The 18,712-nt window shown below is 38.3% G+C and overlaps 1 protein-coding gene across 1 annotated transcript; it reads left to right on the forward strand.

Annotated features, from left to right (window-relative positions):
- Positions 1-211: 211 nt before the first annotated feature.
- On the forward strand, positions 212-18,575 carry LOC103143978 (adhesion G-protein coupled receptor G2-like). The gene is made up of 12 exons (XM_007560715.2): positions 212-275; positions 365-509; positions 2,393-2,503; positions 5,314-5,439; positions 5,565-5,610; positions 5,705-5,796; positions 9,743-9,858; positions 14,950-15,218; positions 15,292-15,388; positions 15,586-15,715; positions 16,726-16,882; positions 17,116-18,575. Exons 2-12 carry the CDS (start codon positions 441-443, stop codon positions 17,208-17,210), a joined length of 1,308 nt encoding a protein of 435 aa, XP_007560777.1. The 5' UTR covers positions 212-275; positions 365-440; the 3' UTR covers positions 17,211-18,575.
- The last annotated feature ends 137 nt before the right edge of the window (positions 18,576-18,712 follow it).

An 18,712-nucleotide genomic window follows, 5' to 3' on the forward strand; every position in this document is an offset into this window, starting at 1 on the left:
TATCCAAAAAAGTAATATGTGATCATTTACTTTGCAGAAGATGGCAGGAATAAATGCTGCATGGAACATGTAAGCAAATGTCTGTGGAATGGAAATGGAAATGGAAATGGGAATGGGAATGGAAATAGAAATGCAAATGGAAATGGAAATGGAAATGGGAGTGGGAATGGAAATGGGAGTGGGAATGGAAATGGGAGTGGGAATGGAAATGGGAGTGGGAATGGAAATGGGAGTGGGAATGGAAATGGAAATGGAAATGGATGTGACAAACTCCAGTAAGCACAGTGTTCCGTATCAGATCATTCAAATGTTCTTGTCTACTGTATCAGTAATGCTGTAAGATAAATATTCTTTTTTCTGAAAGAACAATTAAGACCTTGGAGAAAATTTTGCTGGAAATAGAACTAAACCAAACATCATGCATCACTACAGGCCATTCTATGGCCATCCTACATAGACCATCGGGCTCAAATGGCAACGGCTTTGACATGTACCTCAGTGACACTGAGGTAAGGCAAATTCTCTGAATATGTCATTATGAGAAGGGTTGGGTTGACTGATACTAACACATTTATCTTTCAAATCATAAACATGTTTATGATTTGAAAGATAAATGTGTTAGTATCAGTCATGTATGCTTTAAACACACACTATTTTTCAAACACACAAGCCCCAGAAAGAAATTTGTAACACATTTACCAGTTCTGCTTGTTCTGTATCTGCAACAGTTTTTGCCCAAATGTCTCAATCAGGTCAATAGATGGTTTGTTTTAAAACACAAAAGCTGCTACACTCGAGTTTTTCCAAAAGGCTCTAAAGTTTTAGTACAATAGAGTGTTTCATTTTATATGAACTGATTGCTCATTGCAAGAAAGAGAAATAACAGCTTATGCATATGGGCCTTTCTGTAGAGATACACAATAAGGAGCATGTTTGATTGTAGCCCTCCTAAAAGAGATGTTAAATGGAGGAAATGTCCTCAATACGGAACTTTTTTGTCATCTTCTGATTGCTGTGGCTCTTATTGTTGAAAAACAAACAAAAAAATCCTTGTCTCCTTTTGCTACTTTAAACAGCTCTTTTTCACAGTAGAGTCTCATTGTGTTTGTTAAATTTTCACTGTCATCACAGATGACATACAGATGACTATATTTCAAACCTCTGAATGTACACTACAGTTGGTTTTAGTGAGCAAAACTAACTTCACTGTCCTGGACATGGTCAAAAGGTTGGATTTACATGTCTCATATATGTTTCACCCACTTTTCTCAGGTGATAACACAACACACAAGTTTGGTGCATAAGTCCATCTTCAACACATGATCAAAATTATAAATACAAGTTTGAATACACACGTCCAGGCATTTTTAATGGTGAAGCTCAAGGTTTTACAAGACCAAAGACTCTTAAATTTATTTTTGAGATTCTTATTAGCTACAGATGGTGAAGATACCCAGACGATGGGAGTCCAGAGAACTTAGGGAAGATCTCAGCAACAGAGTTGTATATTATGCTGATTTAACAATTATTAAATAGATTATGCTGATTTAATAAATGTTGTTGATTTGACAATTATTATTATTTTTAACCAAGGAAAGGTCTGGAACACGACTAAGACTGTAACTATTTACAGGAAACTGGTAGAAATATTCAAGAATAACCCAAACACAATTGAAGCTCAAAACTGTCATGAACAAAAAAAACTGTTGGAACACCAGTATCATGTTCCACAGTGAAATCAGTTTAAATGAAACCATTAAAATGTGAAACTGCCCACATGGACAGGAGAAATGGCTCATGAAGAATTTTTTTTATGTGTGTGGAGATTTTGGACCATAAAACCGAATGTTTGGAACAGATATGATGAGGACATTTAAAGCTATAAACTTTAAATTTGTAGCTTTTACAAGCTACAAATTGTTGCTTGTAATGTTTGAGCCTGGATGTTTGAACCAGATCTGGCTCAAACATCCGGATCTGTCAAATCTGGATGTTTGAGCAGCAGAAAAGTTTTTTGTGTGTTTCACTGCCACTTCTAACTTTAGAAAAACAAAATAAATGCAAAATTACAAAAGAAGGATTACCTCCAAATTTTTCAACCAATTTTAATCAGTAGGAATTATGTTAGAACTTGAACACAACTGTGCATTTTAGCAACTTTGTCAAGAGGAGTGGACATATCGAAGTAGATGAGTATTAGAAGCTTGTTTATTGCGACAGACAGCAGAGAGTGGAGATGCAATCTATCAGGGGTGAATTAATCAGCCACTGTATAAAATGAAGATATTGTGTTGTGGGTTTTTTAAAATATGCATAATTGCAAATAATAATTTTAGTCATTAAAATTCATTATGATGTCATTGTAATTATTTCATGTTCTGCATCTGTGCAGGGTTCTGCAGATGAGGATCTGCCCGGCAGAAAATTGCGAGCTCACTTGCCTAAAGAGCTGAAACTTGGACCGAATAATACAATTGCATTCTGGTCGGTTCAGCTTCCAGAGGTCAGAGACATTACACCTCTCATATCAGTTCCCCAAGACTAACAAAACACAACACCAACAGTTGTTATGAAACAACTAACATAACAGTTGTTGTGGTAATGAAGGGTTTTGTATGGAAGATCTTATGTATATGCTCACTGTAGTTGGTATAGTTATAGACTTAAATATTTCAGATTTACAAGGAACTTTGTACAAGAATATATTTTGAAATTTGATCAACAAATGTTTTATTAATCTGTGAAAATTTTTTTTATCTCCTTTGGCTCCTCCCAGTGGTCCTTCAGCCATGTGCAGAAATGCACCGCTCAGTCAGAAACAACTGATCAGAGCCAGGAGGCTCAGTAACACTTTATTTGAAGGGGTGTGCATAAGATATTGTTATAGACATGACATGACACCTGTCAAAATGATGCTCTTAATGCATTTTTAATAGAACTTTGCATTAAAAGGATCATTATTGACTGAATAATGCAAAGTTGACACTTTTAATGGACTGCAATTTTTAGTGCAACTTTGCATTAAAAGTGTCATTATTTACTGAATGATACTTCATGGCGACAGTTGTAAACATTCACAAAGACTCCATATTCTGACAGATATTATGGCATGTCTAACAGTGTCATGTCAGTCGTATGCACACTCCTTCAAATAAAGTGTTACCAGAGGACCTTAGCGCTGCAGAAAGAGTGGAGAATCTTCTGAAGACCAATGTGAAGTTTTCACAGTTAGTGATGGTGAAATTGTGGAACAGGTTCATCAGTATGTTGTATCATAGATTAACAAAACACATTACCTGTTGGGACTTGCCCAATAGATATATTTGAGGAGGCTGATTTTCTGTATATCTATAGAAATAAGTTGAGAAGTAATATTGAACAAATGGAATTATTTTATTTTAAAGCTCAGAAGTATAAATGGGCTAGCGACATTTTACATAAACCACTTATAAACTTATATTTCAATAAAGGATGTTTATGGCCTAGAACTTTATGTTATATGAAACTTAACTAAAAATTAGAGGTCATCCTGTGGACAGATTAGTTTTGGTACTTTGGCTCTATCATTAGAAAATTAATGATTTTGTTCAGTTCCAGAAGAGAATCGAAAATGTTTTCTGTGGGATTTAAATGAAATTGAAAATGAAATGCACTTTTTGTTTGCTTGTTCTTTGTATATGATTCTCAGAAACACACTGCTTGATGAAGTCATTGATGTTTATCCAGATTTCCTTTGTATGAGTGATAAACCACAGTGTTTATTTCAGGACTATGTGCTTCAGTTAGCTCAATATGTTTCAAAAGCTTGGCGTCTTCGAAAGTGAACGCCTTATGTGTGAAAGGCTTGATATTGTCTCTCTCTGCATCTTTGAATATGTTTGTGTGTCCACAAACAAAATAAAATGTAGTAAACTATAACAACCTGACATAACTAACTCGTGTAGTACAATGATTCTAAGAGGGACAAAACAGGTCCTATGCATAAAGCACAAAATTTGAATAAAATTACACAAAATATAATTTTTTTCAAATATCTGACTGAACTAACCTCGTAATACAACAAAGTAGGTTTTCCAGGTGTTTGCTGAATATTTTTTTATTTTATGTAATAGGTGGATGGCGTCTTTAAAATCCCTTCTCCTGGAGCAGAACTCAACACGTTATAATAGTTTAAAACAATTAAAGGAATATTAAGATAATATATTATGACAATTAAGTATAAGTATTTAAATAAATAATTATAAAAGTATCAATAAATTGAATTAAAAATAATTTTTATACATTTTCCAACTCCATTGAAATTTGTCCCAAGTTTTTGTCAACCGTCAGAAATAAAAAAAAAATTAAAAAATCAGGCATTGTTGGGGGGCACCAGAACTTCTGAGGACCCCATGACATTTTCCCTTCTCTTCCTTTGCTAAGAGGGCTAGGCAGCTCTGGTTAGCTTGTTATTCTTTAGTTTTTTTTCTTCTGTTTTATTCCTAAATTGTTCGTCACAACCATGAATTGTCAACTCCATAACTGACAATTTACAAAATTTTGATGATATTTTGTGAAATAAATTATTAATTTTGGTACAATGTAAAGATTTTGTGGACTTGATGAGCTACAGTATGGCCTCCTTCAGAATTACATCATATAAATTGAGGTAGTTTGTCATTTTGTCAACTCCATCAGAGTTTTTGTGACTCTTCAAATGAAATTGTTGACAAATCTCACTTAATTGTGCAATTAATTCATTTTAATGTATTTTACATAAATTGCATTACTTCACATGTATCAAGTTTTTCATTTTACTTACTAGTTTGTCACCACCTACAGTTCTGTGTCAACTCCATCATGCACTGTCAACTCTGTCAGATGGACTTTTTTTTTGTTTTAATAATATTTATTTTGTTTCTTGAGAAGCATTTGTCTGGGAAACTGAATATAAATATCACTAATATGGTAATTAAAAATTATTTTATATTTGTTTTTGTCAGATGGTGTTGACAAAGTTCTGGGTCAGGTCCTTTAAAAATTAAATTTTCAAAAGAATGTTGCAACTGGGAGCCTGCACCTTCACATCTTTACATAAAAAAAACAGTATTTGTCATCTTTGAGTACATAAGCTTGAGGAATAATCAAATTTTTTTGGGGGGAAAAATATAAACCCATTTTGTCCCTTTTCTCAAGAATCACTAATAGTTGATACCGAGCAATTTAGAAGGACTATTGCTTGTGCTGTTAGTGTATTGGGAGCAGCTTAAAAATAGAGATTAAGTATCAATATCTGTCCTGGACATCCATTAATTTGTGTAATTTGTGTTACAGGATGATTGGAAAGGCTTAGAGAACCTGTATGAGCACAGACTCATTGGCCTGAGTGTCCGTGGAATGGAAGTTTCTGGACTTACGGAACTAGTCAAGATCACAATCAGTATCACTGCAAACATAAATGTAACTGTGTTTTCTCTTTGATTGAATTGTTGTTATTGGAAGCTGATATAGTTACCATGTAAAAGACTTCATCTTGAATGTTGTGACAACAAAGGACCATCTAAAACAGGCATGTTGTATTATAGGAAATGGTGAACGTCACATGTGTGTACCTAAACACCACAGAAAATGGTTAGTAGCAGCATAAAAGATTATTACTTAGTAACTGACTGTTAGGTTTGTATTCACAGAGCTAACAGCTCTTTCTGTGTCTCTGATCTACCAGATACCATTCCAAGACAATGTGACAATACGGACTATAATGGGACTCACATCACCTGTTTCTCCAGTCATCTCACGTACTTTGGTGTGCTTCTGGTAAGAATAAGGTTTCTGGTTTAAGGATGTCTTTAGCATGATGAAAATAAAATTAGGATGTATCCTATTTTTCTGAAGACAACCAAGATATAATTTCTGCACTACACTTCAACAAATGGCAGAATATGCATTTTCCTGGTTCAGTGGGATATAAATCTGGGTACCATCCAGGGGGGCCGCCAGGAATCGTGGGCCCCCTGACAAAAAATTTGCTGCCACCCCCAGCTGCTGTTACAATTTTTTGAGTCTATTTAACCCATAAAAAGCATCACAATTTTAAAAGCATGTATCTGCCTTGCTTTCTTTGGTTCAATACTGATACTAGCACAATATTTACATCCAACGGTCCACATCTAGTATGCAAGTAGGTTGCTTACATTTTTCTGTTAGTTTTAGATTACTGAAATGTCTCCCCATGAGCAACAGTCAAAAGCAATGTGCAAAATATACATGAAGCAATCCAGACTTCTTCAAAATGCTATGTAGTTGCATTTTATTCAAGCTGCAGTACATAACTTTAATAAAAAATATGTTTTCTCCATATTTGTTAAAGCTGTCACGATGTCATAGCAGTTTGTTATGAGACAGATAATCTGTGAAAACAATCAATCTCCTCCAGCTCCTTCCTGAATTACTATTACTGGTTAAAGTACTGCACCGTTCTGACCAAAACAACCAATCAGAACTAGGAGGATGCTCTTAGCACTTTCAATCAACTTCATTTCATTCACTCACTGCTAAATGTGTTAAAGGTGGAGAAACAACTTATTACAAGAAACCATTTATCTGCCGTCATTAGTAGCTAAGCTAACTAAACTGAGCATATTCACAGTTTTGTGCTATGCTAGCTGCCGCATGGCACAAATCGAGGTGGAGGAAGGATGAGCAGCACCACATGAGATTGTGATTGACAGCACTAAAACTCTCCTGCCACTGACTGGTTGTTTCTAGCACTGGGAGAAGGCAGAGGAAATAGATTTTTCACAGATTACCTCTCATACCATACTGTCACAACATAATGACAGTTTTAAAAAAATATGTGGAAAAACATATATTTATATAAAAGTTACATACTGCAGCTTTAATTTCATGCAGGAGAGGACGGGTCAGGAGGGACGTAGGTTAGAGCTGCTGCTGACTGACTCATCTGTTGTTAAGTGGTAAAAGGTACAAGGGACAAGTTAAATATATGAATATGTTGGTAATTTCTTTCCTTAATTCATTAAATGCTAATAAATGGAGGCAAACAGCAGTCTGTAGCTAAGCTAATTATACTAAATGGTTGATAATCTGACACAGACTACTCACCTCTCTTGGAGAAAAACTGGGTTATAAATTAACATTCTTGCCTTTTTCTTTCTCTCCCTCTTTTTTTTTTGAAAACCTGATTTTATAACTTTTCTTAGCAACATAGTAACTGCCACAATTGTTTGTGTCTTCCACTGACTGCTGCTAACAGCGTCACTCTGAAGCCCTCTAAGCAGGAACAAACCATTTAACGCAGATAGGGGGGTTCAGGGCAAATATGAACAAGTTTTTTATGATGTGGGAGTGGGAACGTTAAATTTTCACTGCTATAAACAATCTTTGAAAATGCAATATGATTAATTTTGTAATTGACAGGGCCCTGATTTTTTTTTTTTTTTATTTCTATGAATTAAAAATAAATAATTAAATTGTGGAGGGCCCCCTGTTGATCAGGGCCCCTAGAATTGTCATCACTTCTCCCCCCTTTACTGCGCCCCTGGTACCATCAGCATAAAAATGGAAAGCAATGCCCATGTAGAGTGAAAAGAGAAGAGGTCCAGGAATAGATCGTTGAGGTACTCCACACATGAGAGGTCTGGAGAAGACTCAGCAGATCCAACATGGACTGACCTGAACCACTCCAAAGCTTTCCCGTGTATTCTAGCCCAATTCTCCTGGCCAGAACAGAGACTCTGATGGTTCAGATCTGATGGTCCAGAAGGCAGTTGATCGGTTCAACAGAACCAAAAAAAAAAAAAAACCACGGTGACCACAATCTGTTGCTAAGAATATATCATTTAAAACATTTAACCCTTGTGTTTACAATTGGGGTCCAACCGACCCCACACCTGCATCACTTGTATCATTTGCCTCAGTCCTCGTACGTTTGCCTCAGTCCTCTCTTGCACAAGGTTTAAGAGTGCTGACTCAGTACTGTAAGGGTTCTTAAACCCAGACTGGGTTTAAGAACCCAGACTGGGTTTAAGAACTCCAGTTAGCCGCCTTAGTTGCGAGAGGCAACTGCGTCATGCGTCACGGGCAAAAGGTCAAAGGTAACAACGTGACCGGAGGGCTTATTATGTTGTACAAAAACACCCCAACAAAAAACAAATTATTTTAGTACGTTATTATGTGTCAGAAGAGGGCTTAGGAAATAATAATACCAAAAAAAAAAAAAAAAAAATTGACCAAAAGGGCACTTGGGGGCAAGGAGCAAAAGGGGCAGGTGCTCAAGCACCCCAAGTCCCCCCTCTCTGCACGTGCCTGTTTACAGGGACAATCCCATTCACCAAACTCCAAATATCTAATATATACACACATCCATAATAATTTCCTCATACACAGATTGAATTGCACTTTAATAAATGTGGAAAAGATTATCAATCAGACAAAAAGCATATGTGTTCAATGATGTAACGCCAGCTTTTTTCTTCAAGTGTCATGATATGTGGTGATGAGGTGGTGAGGAAGACGCAGCGGACCCAGGTAGTGATGGGAAATTATGAATTTAAAGATGCTTCAGTACAATAATCCAGGCAGCACAGATGAGCGGAAGGCTAAGGCTCAGAACTGGTAGCAACTGGTAATAATCACATAGACTGCGCACTAGACGACAAACTTGACGGTGGACAAGACGCCAAGACGCGACAACTAGACAAGGGCCCGACAAGGAACAAGGAACACAGGTGTTATTAAATACACAGAGGGTAATCAGGGAAATGAGACACAGCTGGGAATAACCAAGGGGTAGACAGGACAACACGGAGACTCAATAGACACAGAAACCTAAATTAATACTGTACACAGAAAAAAAACAAATCCTTACACTGAGACAGTGTTAAGACTTTTCACACTGTAAGTTCATCATGTTTCAACTTAAAAAATCAGATCAACTATTATTATTATTATTATTATTATTATTATTATTCAGTTCCCCAATTCAAAAACAGACTGATCCAAAACTAAAAGCACATTGTAAATTAAAGGCCTGAACTCACCAAAAGTTTTGTTTAACAAAGCAAATTTCCTCTCAGGAGAAAGCTGCACATACCCAAAGATGCCAGAATGTGGCACCATCTTGTCTGCCATTTAGCCAGACAAGATACTTCCTGTCTAGTTCAATAGCATGAAGATGGAGGACAAATATATCTGACTAACTATATGTATGTCACAATTTCTCAGTTTATTAAAAGTTAATCAGTAATGATTAATTTGTTTCATTATAGTGTGGTAGATATTAAAAAATGTACATTGTTAATTGGTTTGTATTGTTGTTAATCAAAAGTGGTTTGATTCATATAATAGAAAACACCCAAAACAGAGATCTTTGACAACATTCATATTTGTTTGCTAGTCTCATGATGTAAGTTACCACTGCATGAAGAAAGTTAGCTCTGAACAGAAAAAAAATCTAGGTCTATCAAAGACGCAAATATTTACATTTTAATTCTGTGGGTTTTTTAAAGCAATTTATTTTGATTGAAACATTGTGGTATTGTTACCAAGAGCATAAACCAGTTAAATGCTATTACTTGAGTCAATGACTTCAAATGCATTTCTTACAGTTTTAAAAGCTGTAAAGAAAAAAAATGAAGATAATAAAGCACTGGATTAAGTTTATGTTGTCAGGAAGCAGACTTATGCCTAAAGACCAAAAATGCTGTAAATGAATGTAATAGTATCTTTTTTTTCTCCTCAGGTGTCTGCAGAGCTCTCACCCAAAGACACTGAGATCTTGTTCTACATCACTTACATCGGCTGTGGTATCTCTCTGCTTGCTCTCATCATCACTGTTTTGTTCTTCATCACAAAAAGGTACAGTGTTCCTAAATGATAGGTTACATTCTGACCAGCATTCACATCACTTTATTCTTTATCTGATCAGACATTTCCTTTCCCCTTTTTGACTTGTTGCAGATGTCATTTCATACAACCAGTTATTTATTGTTTTACTTTCCATTTACTTCGATCACGATAGAAATTCTATTTTAGTCATCGCTTCTTCTTCTTCTTCTTTGTGTGAGAGGAGGGTGAGTGGAGAGCGGAAGAAGTGCGAGAAAGCGAGTGTTTGTATGTTTTATATCTTTGGTTTTTCTTACTATTTTTTCACTGGGTATTTATGTTACTTGTTTAATTGTGATTTTGTGTTAATTGTGATTTTGTGTTAGTTTGTCACGTTGTAAGGGGTTTTTGTTGGGTTCGGGTGTGGCCGTCAAGTGTGCCTAGCTGGCCGGCGCCTGACGACGCCATGGTGTCTGGTGGTGGGGCTTTCTCCACGCTGTCATGGAAGAACGGCGTCACGGTGGGCGCTGGTTCTCCGTGCAGTGTGGAGGAAGTTTGTTTGGCGGTAGGAGAGGTGGTCGGACATGGGTCCATAAGGTCTGCGGCTCGTATGAATGGAGCTGTAGTATTGTTTGTCGAGAAGATTGAGCAAGCTCAAAAGTTGGTGGAGGTGGGTGTTTCAATGAACGGCTTGGGTTTACAGGTGTCGCTGCTAACATTGCTTGTAACCAAAGTAACATTGTCAAATGTTCTATTGAGAATGAAAATCCTAATCGATGAATCATAATTTGTATTGACACACAGAGCATAAAATCAGCCAAGAAAAGCATTCAGACTTTACTTATTTTATTAACTTTCAGCGCTGAAAGGAGACGCTTTTACCATTACATTCGATAATTTAATAGAGACAGACTAGGGTAGAGTGTGGAGGGGGGAGGTCATTTTAAGTCACGGCACCTCCCAGAGTGCAGGGGTGGGTTTCATTTTCTCAAGAGCTTTCATCCCAAACTCTATAGAAATTGAACATGTTACTCAGGAGAGGTGTCTTTTAGTCAAGACAAAGCTTGATCATTTTAGTATAGTTTTTATTAATATTTATGCTCCTATCACCAATGCAGAGAAAAAGCGTTTTTTTTTTTAGAAAATTAGGGAATGGTTGGGTAATTGTGGGTCTGAGGATTATGTTTTTATAGGTGAGAATTTTAATTGCACTGAAAATGAGTTTTTAGACCGTAACCATGCAGAGCCGCATCCAGCAGCCCAACATGCTCTGCGGCAGCTGGTCTCGTCTCAAGGCCTGGTGGATGTATGGAGGAGGATGCATGCAGGCTCCAGGCAGTACATATGGTCCCACATTATTAAAGAAAACAGAATCTCTTTAGCTCGTCTTGATTGTTTTTATTGTTTTAAACACCATTTTAACATGTTTAAACATGCCAGATTTTACTAGTGGCTTTTACAGATCACTCGTTGCTTTTAGGTAGTGTTTTTATTTGAAACATTGTACCTAGAAGCGCTTTCTGGCACTTTAACTCTGCTTTAACTTATGATCAGGGTTTTAAAGAGATTTTACGTTATTTTTGGACTGGTTTTAGACAAAGAAAGTCTTATTTTACTTATCTTAAACAGTGGTGGGACTATGGAAAAGTACAGATAACTCAGCACACACTGACTCAGAGTGTGCTGAGTCAGCAGCACACTCTGAATGTCACCCGTGACATTACCAGATCTATCAGAGATCTGGAGATGAATATTGTGGAATTAGAACAACTTAGTGAATCCACAGGAAATCGAGAGCATATTGAAGCTCTCAAATCAAAAAGGCTAACTTTAGCAAACCTGCTGGAAAACAAAGTCAGTAAGACTTTATTTTAAGGGTGTGCATAAGACTGACATGACACTGTCATAAACATGACATAACACCTGTCATGAACATAAAGAAGTCTTTATGAATGTTTATGACAGTTGTCATGAAGTGTCATTCGGTAAATAATGACATTTTTAATGCAAAGTTGCTCTAAAAGTTGCATTAAAAGTCCATTGAAAGTGCCAACTTTGCATTAAATTATAAAAATTTACAAAATCATGCAAAGTTGGCAGTATCATGTTAGTCTTATGCACACCCCTTCAAATAAAGTGTTACCACAAAGTCCAAGGCGCATTGGTCAGGTCCCGGGTCCAGAACATCACGGAGATGGATGCTCCCTCTAGCTTCTTTTTCAGCTTGGAGAGGAAGCACGGGCAGAGGAAGCTGATCCACTCTTTGCTGTCGGACACGGGGCGCCAACTGAGTGAACCAGGTGAGATCAGGAGGAGGGCTGTGGAATTTTACCGTTCTCTGTTCCAAAGTGAATACAAAGAGAACGAGGAACTGTTCAGGGAGTTCTGCAATGAACTACCCCAGGTCTCCGAGGTGACCAACTCCAAGCTGGAGCGCCCCCTGGGGCTTCAAGAACTCCACATATTCCTCCTCAGTATGCAGGGCCAGAAGTCCCCGGGCGTTGACGGGCTCACGGTGGAGTTCTACAAGGCCTACTGGGACATTCTGGCCACAGACCTGCTCGACGTGTACAATGAAAGTCTGTCCACTGGTTCACTCCCCTTGTCCTGGCGCAAGGCGGTCATCACCCTGCTGCCCAAAAAGGGCAACCTGCAGGACATCAAGAACTGGCGCCCTGTGTTCCTCCTCTGCACGGACTACAAAATCCTCTCCAAGGCCCTGGCCACTAGGCTGGGGAAAGCTATGGAGCAGGTCATCCCCTGGGATTAGACCTATTGCGTCTCCAGCAGGTCCATGGTAGATAACATCTACCTGATTCGGAATGTTTTGAAGGTCTCCAGTTCATTGGGTTTACAAACTGGCTTGATTTCACTAGATCAAGAAAAGGCATTTGACCGCGTTGAACACAGCTTCTTCTGGAAAACCATGAGGGGGTTTGGGTTCAGTGAGGGTCTTATTGCCAGGTTCTGTACAGTGACATTGAGAGTGTGCTGAAGATCAACGGTAGCCTGTGTGCTCCTTTTAGGGTGTGTAGAGGCGTTCAACAGGGCTGCGCGCTCTTGGGGATGCTCTACGCACTCTCCCTGGAACCCCTCCTCCAGAAATTACGCTCGAGTGTTTATGGTCTGGTTTTACCTGGTTTTAGTAACAATATGGTTTTATCTGCCTACGCTGATGATGTAATTGTTTTTATAAAAGATCAACAAGATGTCAACATTTTAACCAAGATCACAGAGAAGTTCTCTGCAGTGTCTGCTGCGAGGGTGAACTGGGGAAAGAGCGAGGCCCTGGCTTCTGTTGGGCTCCCAGTTCTCCCTCGAGGTCTTATCTAGAAAATAGATGGTTTTAAGTATCTTGGTGTTTTTTTAGGCAGCAAAGATGTTGTAAGCAAAAACTGGGAAAATGTTGAGCAAAAAATAAAAAATGAACTGTCAAAATGGAAATGGCTGCACTCTCAAATGTCATATCGAGGTAGAGTGCTGGTCCTAAACAACCTTGTAGCATCACAGCTGTGGCACAAGCTTTCTATCCTAGACCCACCACCTGGTCTACTAGTGAAAATACAGTCAGAAATGGTCGACTTCTTTTGGACTGGTCTACACTGGATGCCGCAGTCTGTGTAGGTTTTATCGAGACAGGAGGGGGGCCAGGGCCTTGTTCACCTGGCCAGTAGAACAGCTACTTTTCGTTTACAGTTTTTACAGAAATATTTAACAGGTTCTCCTGTGTGGACAGATGTGGCCAATTGCATCCTTAGACGTGTTAATTTTTTGGGGCTGGATGCTGCTCTGTTTTTAACAGATTTTAGTTTCTTAAAGTTGAAAGGGTTGCCTTGTTTTTATCAGGATGTTTTTAAATCCTGTGCTCTTTTTAAATTGAAAAGAGCAAAAACATGTAATTCTCTGCATTGGCTTTTAGAAGAACCACTAGTGTGCAGAGCAAAACTGAACGTCAGTGACAGCAGCGTGCCTGGACTGTCTGAGGCACTGTCCAGGTCCGGGACGGTGATCCTGCAGCGTCTAGTGCAGGTAGCCGGTCCAGAGTTCTCTGGCGTCCTGGAGGTTGTCCTGCTGCTCGGAGTCAGGTCCGCCAAACTAGTAAAGCGCTTCCTGGAGCGACTGAAAGAGCAACTGACGGCTGAGGAGAGGTGGCTCCTGCAGCTACAAGCAACAAAAGAGTGCCTGCCTGACCCGAAGGACCCGTTTCCGGACGTGGTCCTAGATCCAGGTTTCAAGAAGGACAGTGGGCCCCTGCTGCAGAGTGACGTACCAGAAATAGATTATGTAAAGCTAGTCCAAAGGCACTGTACAAATGCTGTGTTAAAATCGTGAACAGAAGGACTCTTAACGGAAGGCCAAGGTGTGTCTGAAATAGAGGACTGAAACCACAGTGGAAGACTTTATACAAGCCTCCAATAAAAAAGAGGACTGGTGACCTACAATGGAGAATCCTTCACGGCGCCATTGCATCGAACTCGTTTTTATCGGTAATCAGTCCTAAATGAGTGTCCGTTTTGCAGTTTGTCCGAGAATGTTTTTCACGTTTTTATGGATTATTTAGCTAGATTTTTTAGCCTTTTTAGTGTGGTTTTTACTTAATCTATTTTCTTATATTGTATGCCTTACAGTCGAGCCACGAGTTTTAAATCCCGCCTTTTAAATTATTTAATTGCAGAAGCAAAAATGTCTATTTATAAAACACGACGTGACAAGTTGCAGGATGGACCTCAGCTTGATGCCGTGGCTCTGTGGAAATGTAATGTCAAGGCCAGGTTAAGGTTGGAATTTTGCTTCCACAGAGCCACTGGTGATTTAAATAGCTTCTTGCAATTGTGGGGTTTCAAGAATGTATTGTGCAACGTTTCTGAAGGAAAATAATTAGTATTTAACAAGCTGCTGATGTAAATATTTTTTTTGTTGTTGTTTTGTGAGTCTTTTTTGTTTTTTCTGTTTGTGTATCTAATTGTGTAAAGTCTGTATTTTTTTGTAAGATAATTGTTAATAAATGTATTGTTAAAAATCTTCTTCTTCATCATCATCCTCCACTTTATGTGACCAAACACTATGAGTAGGAAACTGATTCAGAATTTCTCTCTTTCTGAGAATGTGCTCTGTGTCTGACAGAAAACTCAGAGGAGACGATTCCAAGAAGATCCACATCAGCCTGGCAGTCGCTCTGATCCTCCTCAACGTTCACTTCCTCTCCAGTCAGGCGGCAGCAGCGTCGTCCTCCACTGAGCTTTGTCTCTATGTGGCTCTTCTTCTTCACTACTCCCTGCTGGCCTCTTTCACCTGGATGGCCTTGGAGGGCTTCCACCTCTACCTTCTTCTGGTCAAAGTCTTCAATGTCTATGTGAGACGATACCTGCTGAAACTCAGCGTGGTGGGATGGGGTGAGTGGCATTGTCTGAATTTGAAACTTAATGTCTGCAGCCTTCAGTTAAGGTACCAGTTGTTGTGTTTCAGGTCTTCCAGCTGTGATTGTGTCAGTGGTGGTGATCATCGACAAGAACTTGTATGGCCGTACCCCTGTGATGTTATCTAGACCCAATGAAACTGAAATGTAAAGTAAACGACTGAACCTGTGCAGTAAAATCTAGTCCAGCACTAAATTTGTTGTTTGAAAAATGATTTCCATGTACCTTTGTGCGTTCTTTAATTTAAGAAATGCATTTTGTCTGTAAACATATTACTACATTTTTTCCATCCACTTGATGTAGAATTTAATTTCTTCTGTGACTGTGCTTCTTGTCTGTGTAGATGCTATATAACCGATGAAAGAGTGAAGCTGGGGACCACCCTGGGGCTGTTCAGCATCATGTTCCTCTTTAATGTGATCATGTTTGGAGTGACAATCAAATGGTTTGTGAGCACCCACTTTACCAAACAGGTAATTGTTACATAACAGCAGAATTTATATATATTTTTTAAATACCAGCACAAGGGAGGCTCCTATCAATGTGTACTCAACAATTTGTCTGCAGTGAGATGTGCCATCCTGCTGTGTTCTGATGCAGTTACAGCAGAGGGCAGTGTAGTCAATACCAGCTAACCTAAGACCAAGCCAGGACCAAGACCAGAGCACTACACTACATGACACAATATCATGTGAAACATGATCAATATGAGAAGTACCCTTCTCAATATATTAACCACATTAGCTGATATTATGCAACAAGCTAGGTGGCAAAAAACTAACAATTATCAGAAGCTTTTGCCATAAAATATACAGTATATACCCTATACTGTACACTGGTTGCTAACTTTATGTACAGTATATACAGCTCTGGAAAAAATTGAGACCACTGCAAAATGATTGGTTTCTCTGATTGTACTTTTTATAGGCATACCTTGAGTAAAGGTTCACTTTACTCAAGCATATGCTTGAGTAAAGTGAACATTGTTCTTTTATTCTATGAACTAATAACATGTCTCCAAAATTCCAAGCAAAAATTTTAGTATTTATTTGCAGAAAATGAGAAATGGTCAAAATAATGAAAAAGATGCAGTGCTTTCAGACCTCAAATAATGCAAAGAATTCATATTCATGTAGAAACAACAATACTAAAGTTTTAACTCAGAAAAGGTTCAGAAATCAATATCTGGTGGAATAACTATGAGGCTTTCAATGAGGTTCAGTACAGTGGGGATGTTTTTTTTTTATGGGCCGTCTTTTGCCCAGTTCAATATGCCAACTATAAACCCAGCAACTTGGGATGGTCTGGTGACTCTGCATCGAACCATTTTAGCCAGGAATAAATATATAGACGGATGGACCGACCAAAGGACGGACGGACGGACCAACGGACCGACCGATCGATCAATTGATCGATTGATTCTCATCTTTTGACTGAGTATAATAACCAGCTACATTTGTTTGTTCAACGTTCGGTCAACCAGCATGGACAGAGAGAGCGCCGTGTGGCCCGGAAAGAAATCGTGACCCTGCTGGTCCTCATGGTTCTGCTGGGCCTGTCCTGGGGGCTGATCTTCTTCTCTTTGGGCCAGCTTCCTGCTCCGGGCCTCTATGCCTTCTGCATCCTGAACTCTCTGCAAGGTTTGAACTTGTTATTACAATGGCTTTGCTCTGTTAAGGCCAACACATAGCAGCACATAGCATTGAACTTCCAATAAAATAATCTTCAATGACTGTATGACACTCTGTGTGTATAACTTTTATATGCGAGTGAATAACATGGATTTGTAGGTGAGGCATTTTCAGAGTAAAAAAGTATTTAATGCAGTAACTATTTTGTATCTGAACATATTTTTACTCATTTTGTTTTGCAGGTTTCTTCATCTTCATTTACTTTATGTTGCATTTGAAGAATTCAGGAAACCAATCTGCCACTCCGAGCCCTGCAACGCAGGTTGAAAGCTCCTGATCTCCAACGGGATCTTACTCAGAGAGACATTCAGCAGTGATTCATTGGTCTTTTGTTTGCCTTAAGGAAATGTTTCAGAACATCAAACAGATCTACACATCAGACAAATGTAACACATAAACACAAAATGCAACATTTCAATCAAAAAGTTTCTTCCATCCATCCATTCTCTTCTGCTTATTCCAAGATGGAGTGATTGTTAGGACCAATGAAACAGATCCTCTCAACACCAAGTCCAAATTACAGACCTATATCTGACACAGGGATCTAAAGAACATATGAAGGGGGCCGGTACTCGATAGTCATGAAGTAACGCTCTCAGGAAACCCCAAGGGGCACGATTAAATACTTTCTCCAAGTTGACAAAACCCATCTAAACTTGTCTTTATATTGTTTTTTGTTGTTGTTGTTGACACAGGGACAGTGTAAGACATTTCATTAACTCTTTGAAAGAACAGATGCATGGTACCAGGCTAAAGCAAAGAATGCTAATTTCCACCTGCAGTCCCAGGTCAGGTTCAGTTTTGTCTGATTTGACAGATTATAAAAAGCCAGTTTATGTTCAGCCAGATTTTACTAAACTGTCTGAACATGTCTGATATGTAATTATTCAGATCTCAGCTAAAACCAAGCAAACCAAACCACAAACTAACAGACAATTCATGAAACAAATGATTTGCCTTGATCAATAATGAGTTCTGATCTTCTTATTTAATAGGCATATTTTTTTTGCCATATGTTTTGTAACTAGAACATGTTTGGCAAACTAATTCCAATGACCAGGCCTGTCAACAATAACTTGTCCCAATAATTATCGCGATAAATGATAAAATCATTGTTTTGAGACCATTTTCAACGGATATGTTGATAATGGTATAATAAAGCAAGTTGGCTCTCAGAGACCAGTAACTTTTGTAAGTAAGACAAGAACTGGAAGATATTTTAATTATATAATAATAAAACACAACAACCACAACAATAAACAAAATGGAAATAAAAACCACACACAAACGAAACCATAAATAAAATGGATTGTTATGTGTCTGTAAACAAAATCACCCTTCAAAAAATACTAATCACCAGAATGAAAATTATTGAGCCCCTTTTAATTGATAGTGCAATTAGTTGATTTATTGTTTATTGACTGGTTTCTGCCTTCTCGTGTCACAAGAGAAGGCAGTTTTATGAAAAGCAGTCACATTTTTGGATGCTGCACTCACCTCTAGAGGTCGCCCTTGTAACTCTGATCATGTTATCTCATCTCAAAAGAGAAAACTTTCTTAAAGGTGGAGTAACAATCAAGAATTTTATAAACAAAACAAATGTCTGCATAAAATATCAGATTTTCAAAGTTTAAAAATCATACTTAGAATAATTATAACAGTGATGATATTGTCTGGATCCTCCACAACACTGTGATGACCGCAGATATTTAATGTTCCTTTTAAGGATGACTCAGCTAGTTACAGGCAGCAGCTCCTGTTCACACACCGGGTCAGGCT

Source organism: Poecilia formosa, unplaced genomic scaffold (assembly GCF_000485575.1).
Source record: "Poecilia formosa unplaced genomic scaffold, Poecilia_formosa-5.1.2 Scaffold119, whole genome shotgun sequence".
Classification (NCBI taxonomy): Eukaryota; Metazoa; Chordata; class Actinopteri; order Cyprinodontiformes; family Poeciliidae; genus Poecilia; species Poecilia formosa.

What these genes read in the sequence shown, in the direction of transcription:
- LOC103143978 (XM_007560715.2), top strand. Translation starts at nt 441, where the DNA reads ATGGCCATCCTACATAGACCATCGGGCTCAAATGGCAACGGCTTTGAC. An exon ending in GGTCGGTTCAGCTTCCAGAG is followed by an intron (nt 2,504 to 5,313) that starts GTCAGAGACATT and finishes TTTGTGTTACAG; the next exon opens with GATGATTGGAAAGGCTTAGA. An exon ending in CATCCTGAACTCTCTGCAAG is followed by an intron (nt 16,883 to 17,115) that starts GTTTGAACTTGT and finishes TTTGTTTTGCAG; the next exon opens with GTTTCTTCATCTTCATTTAC.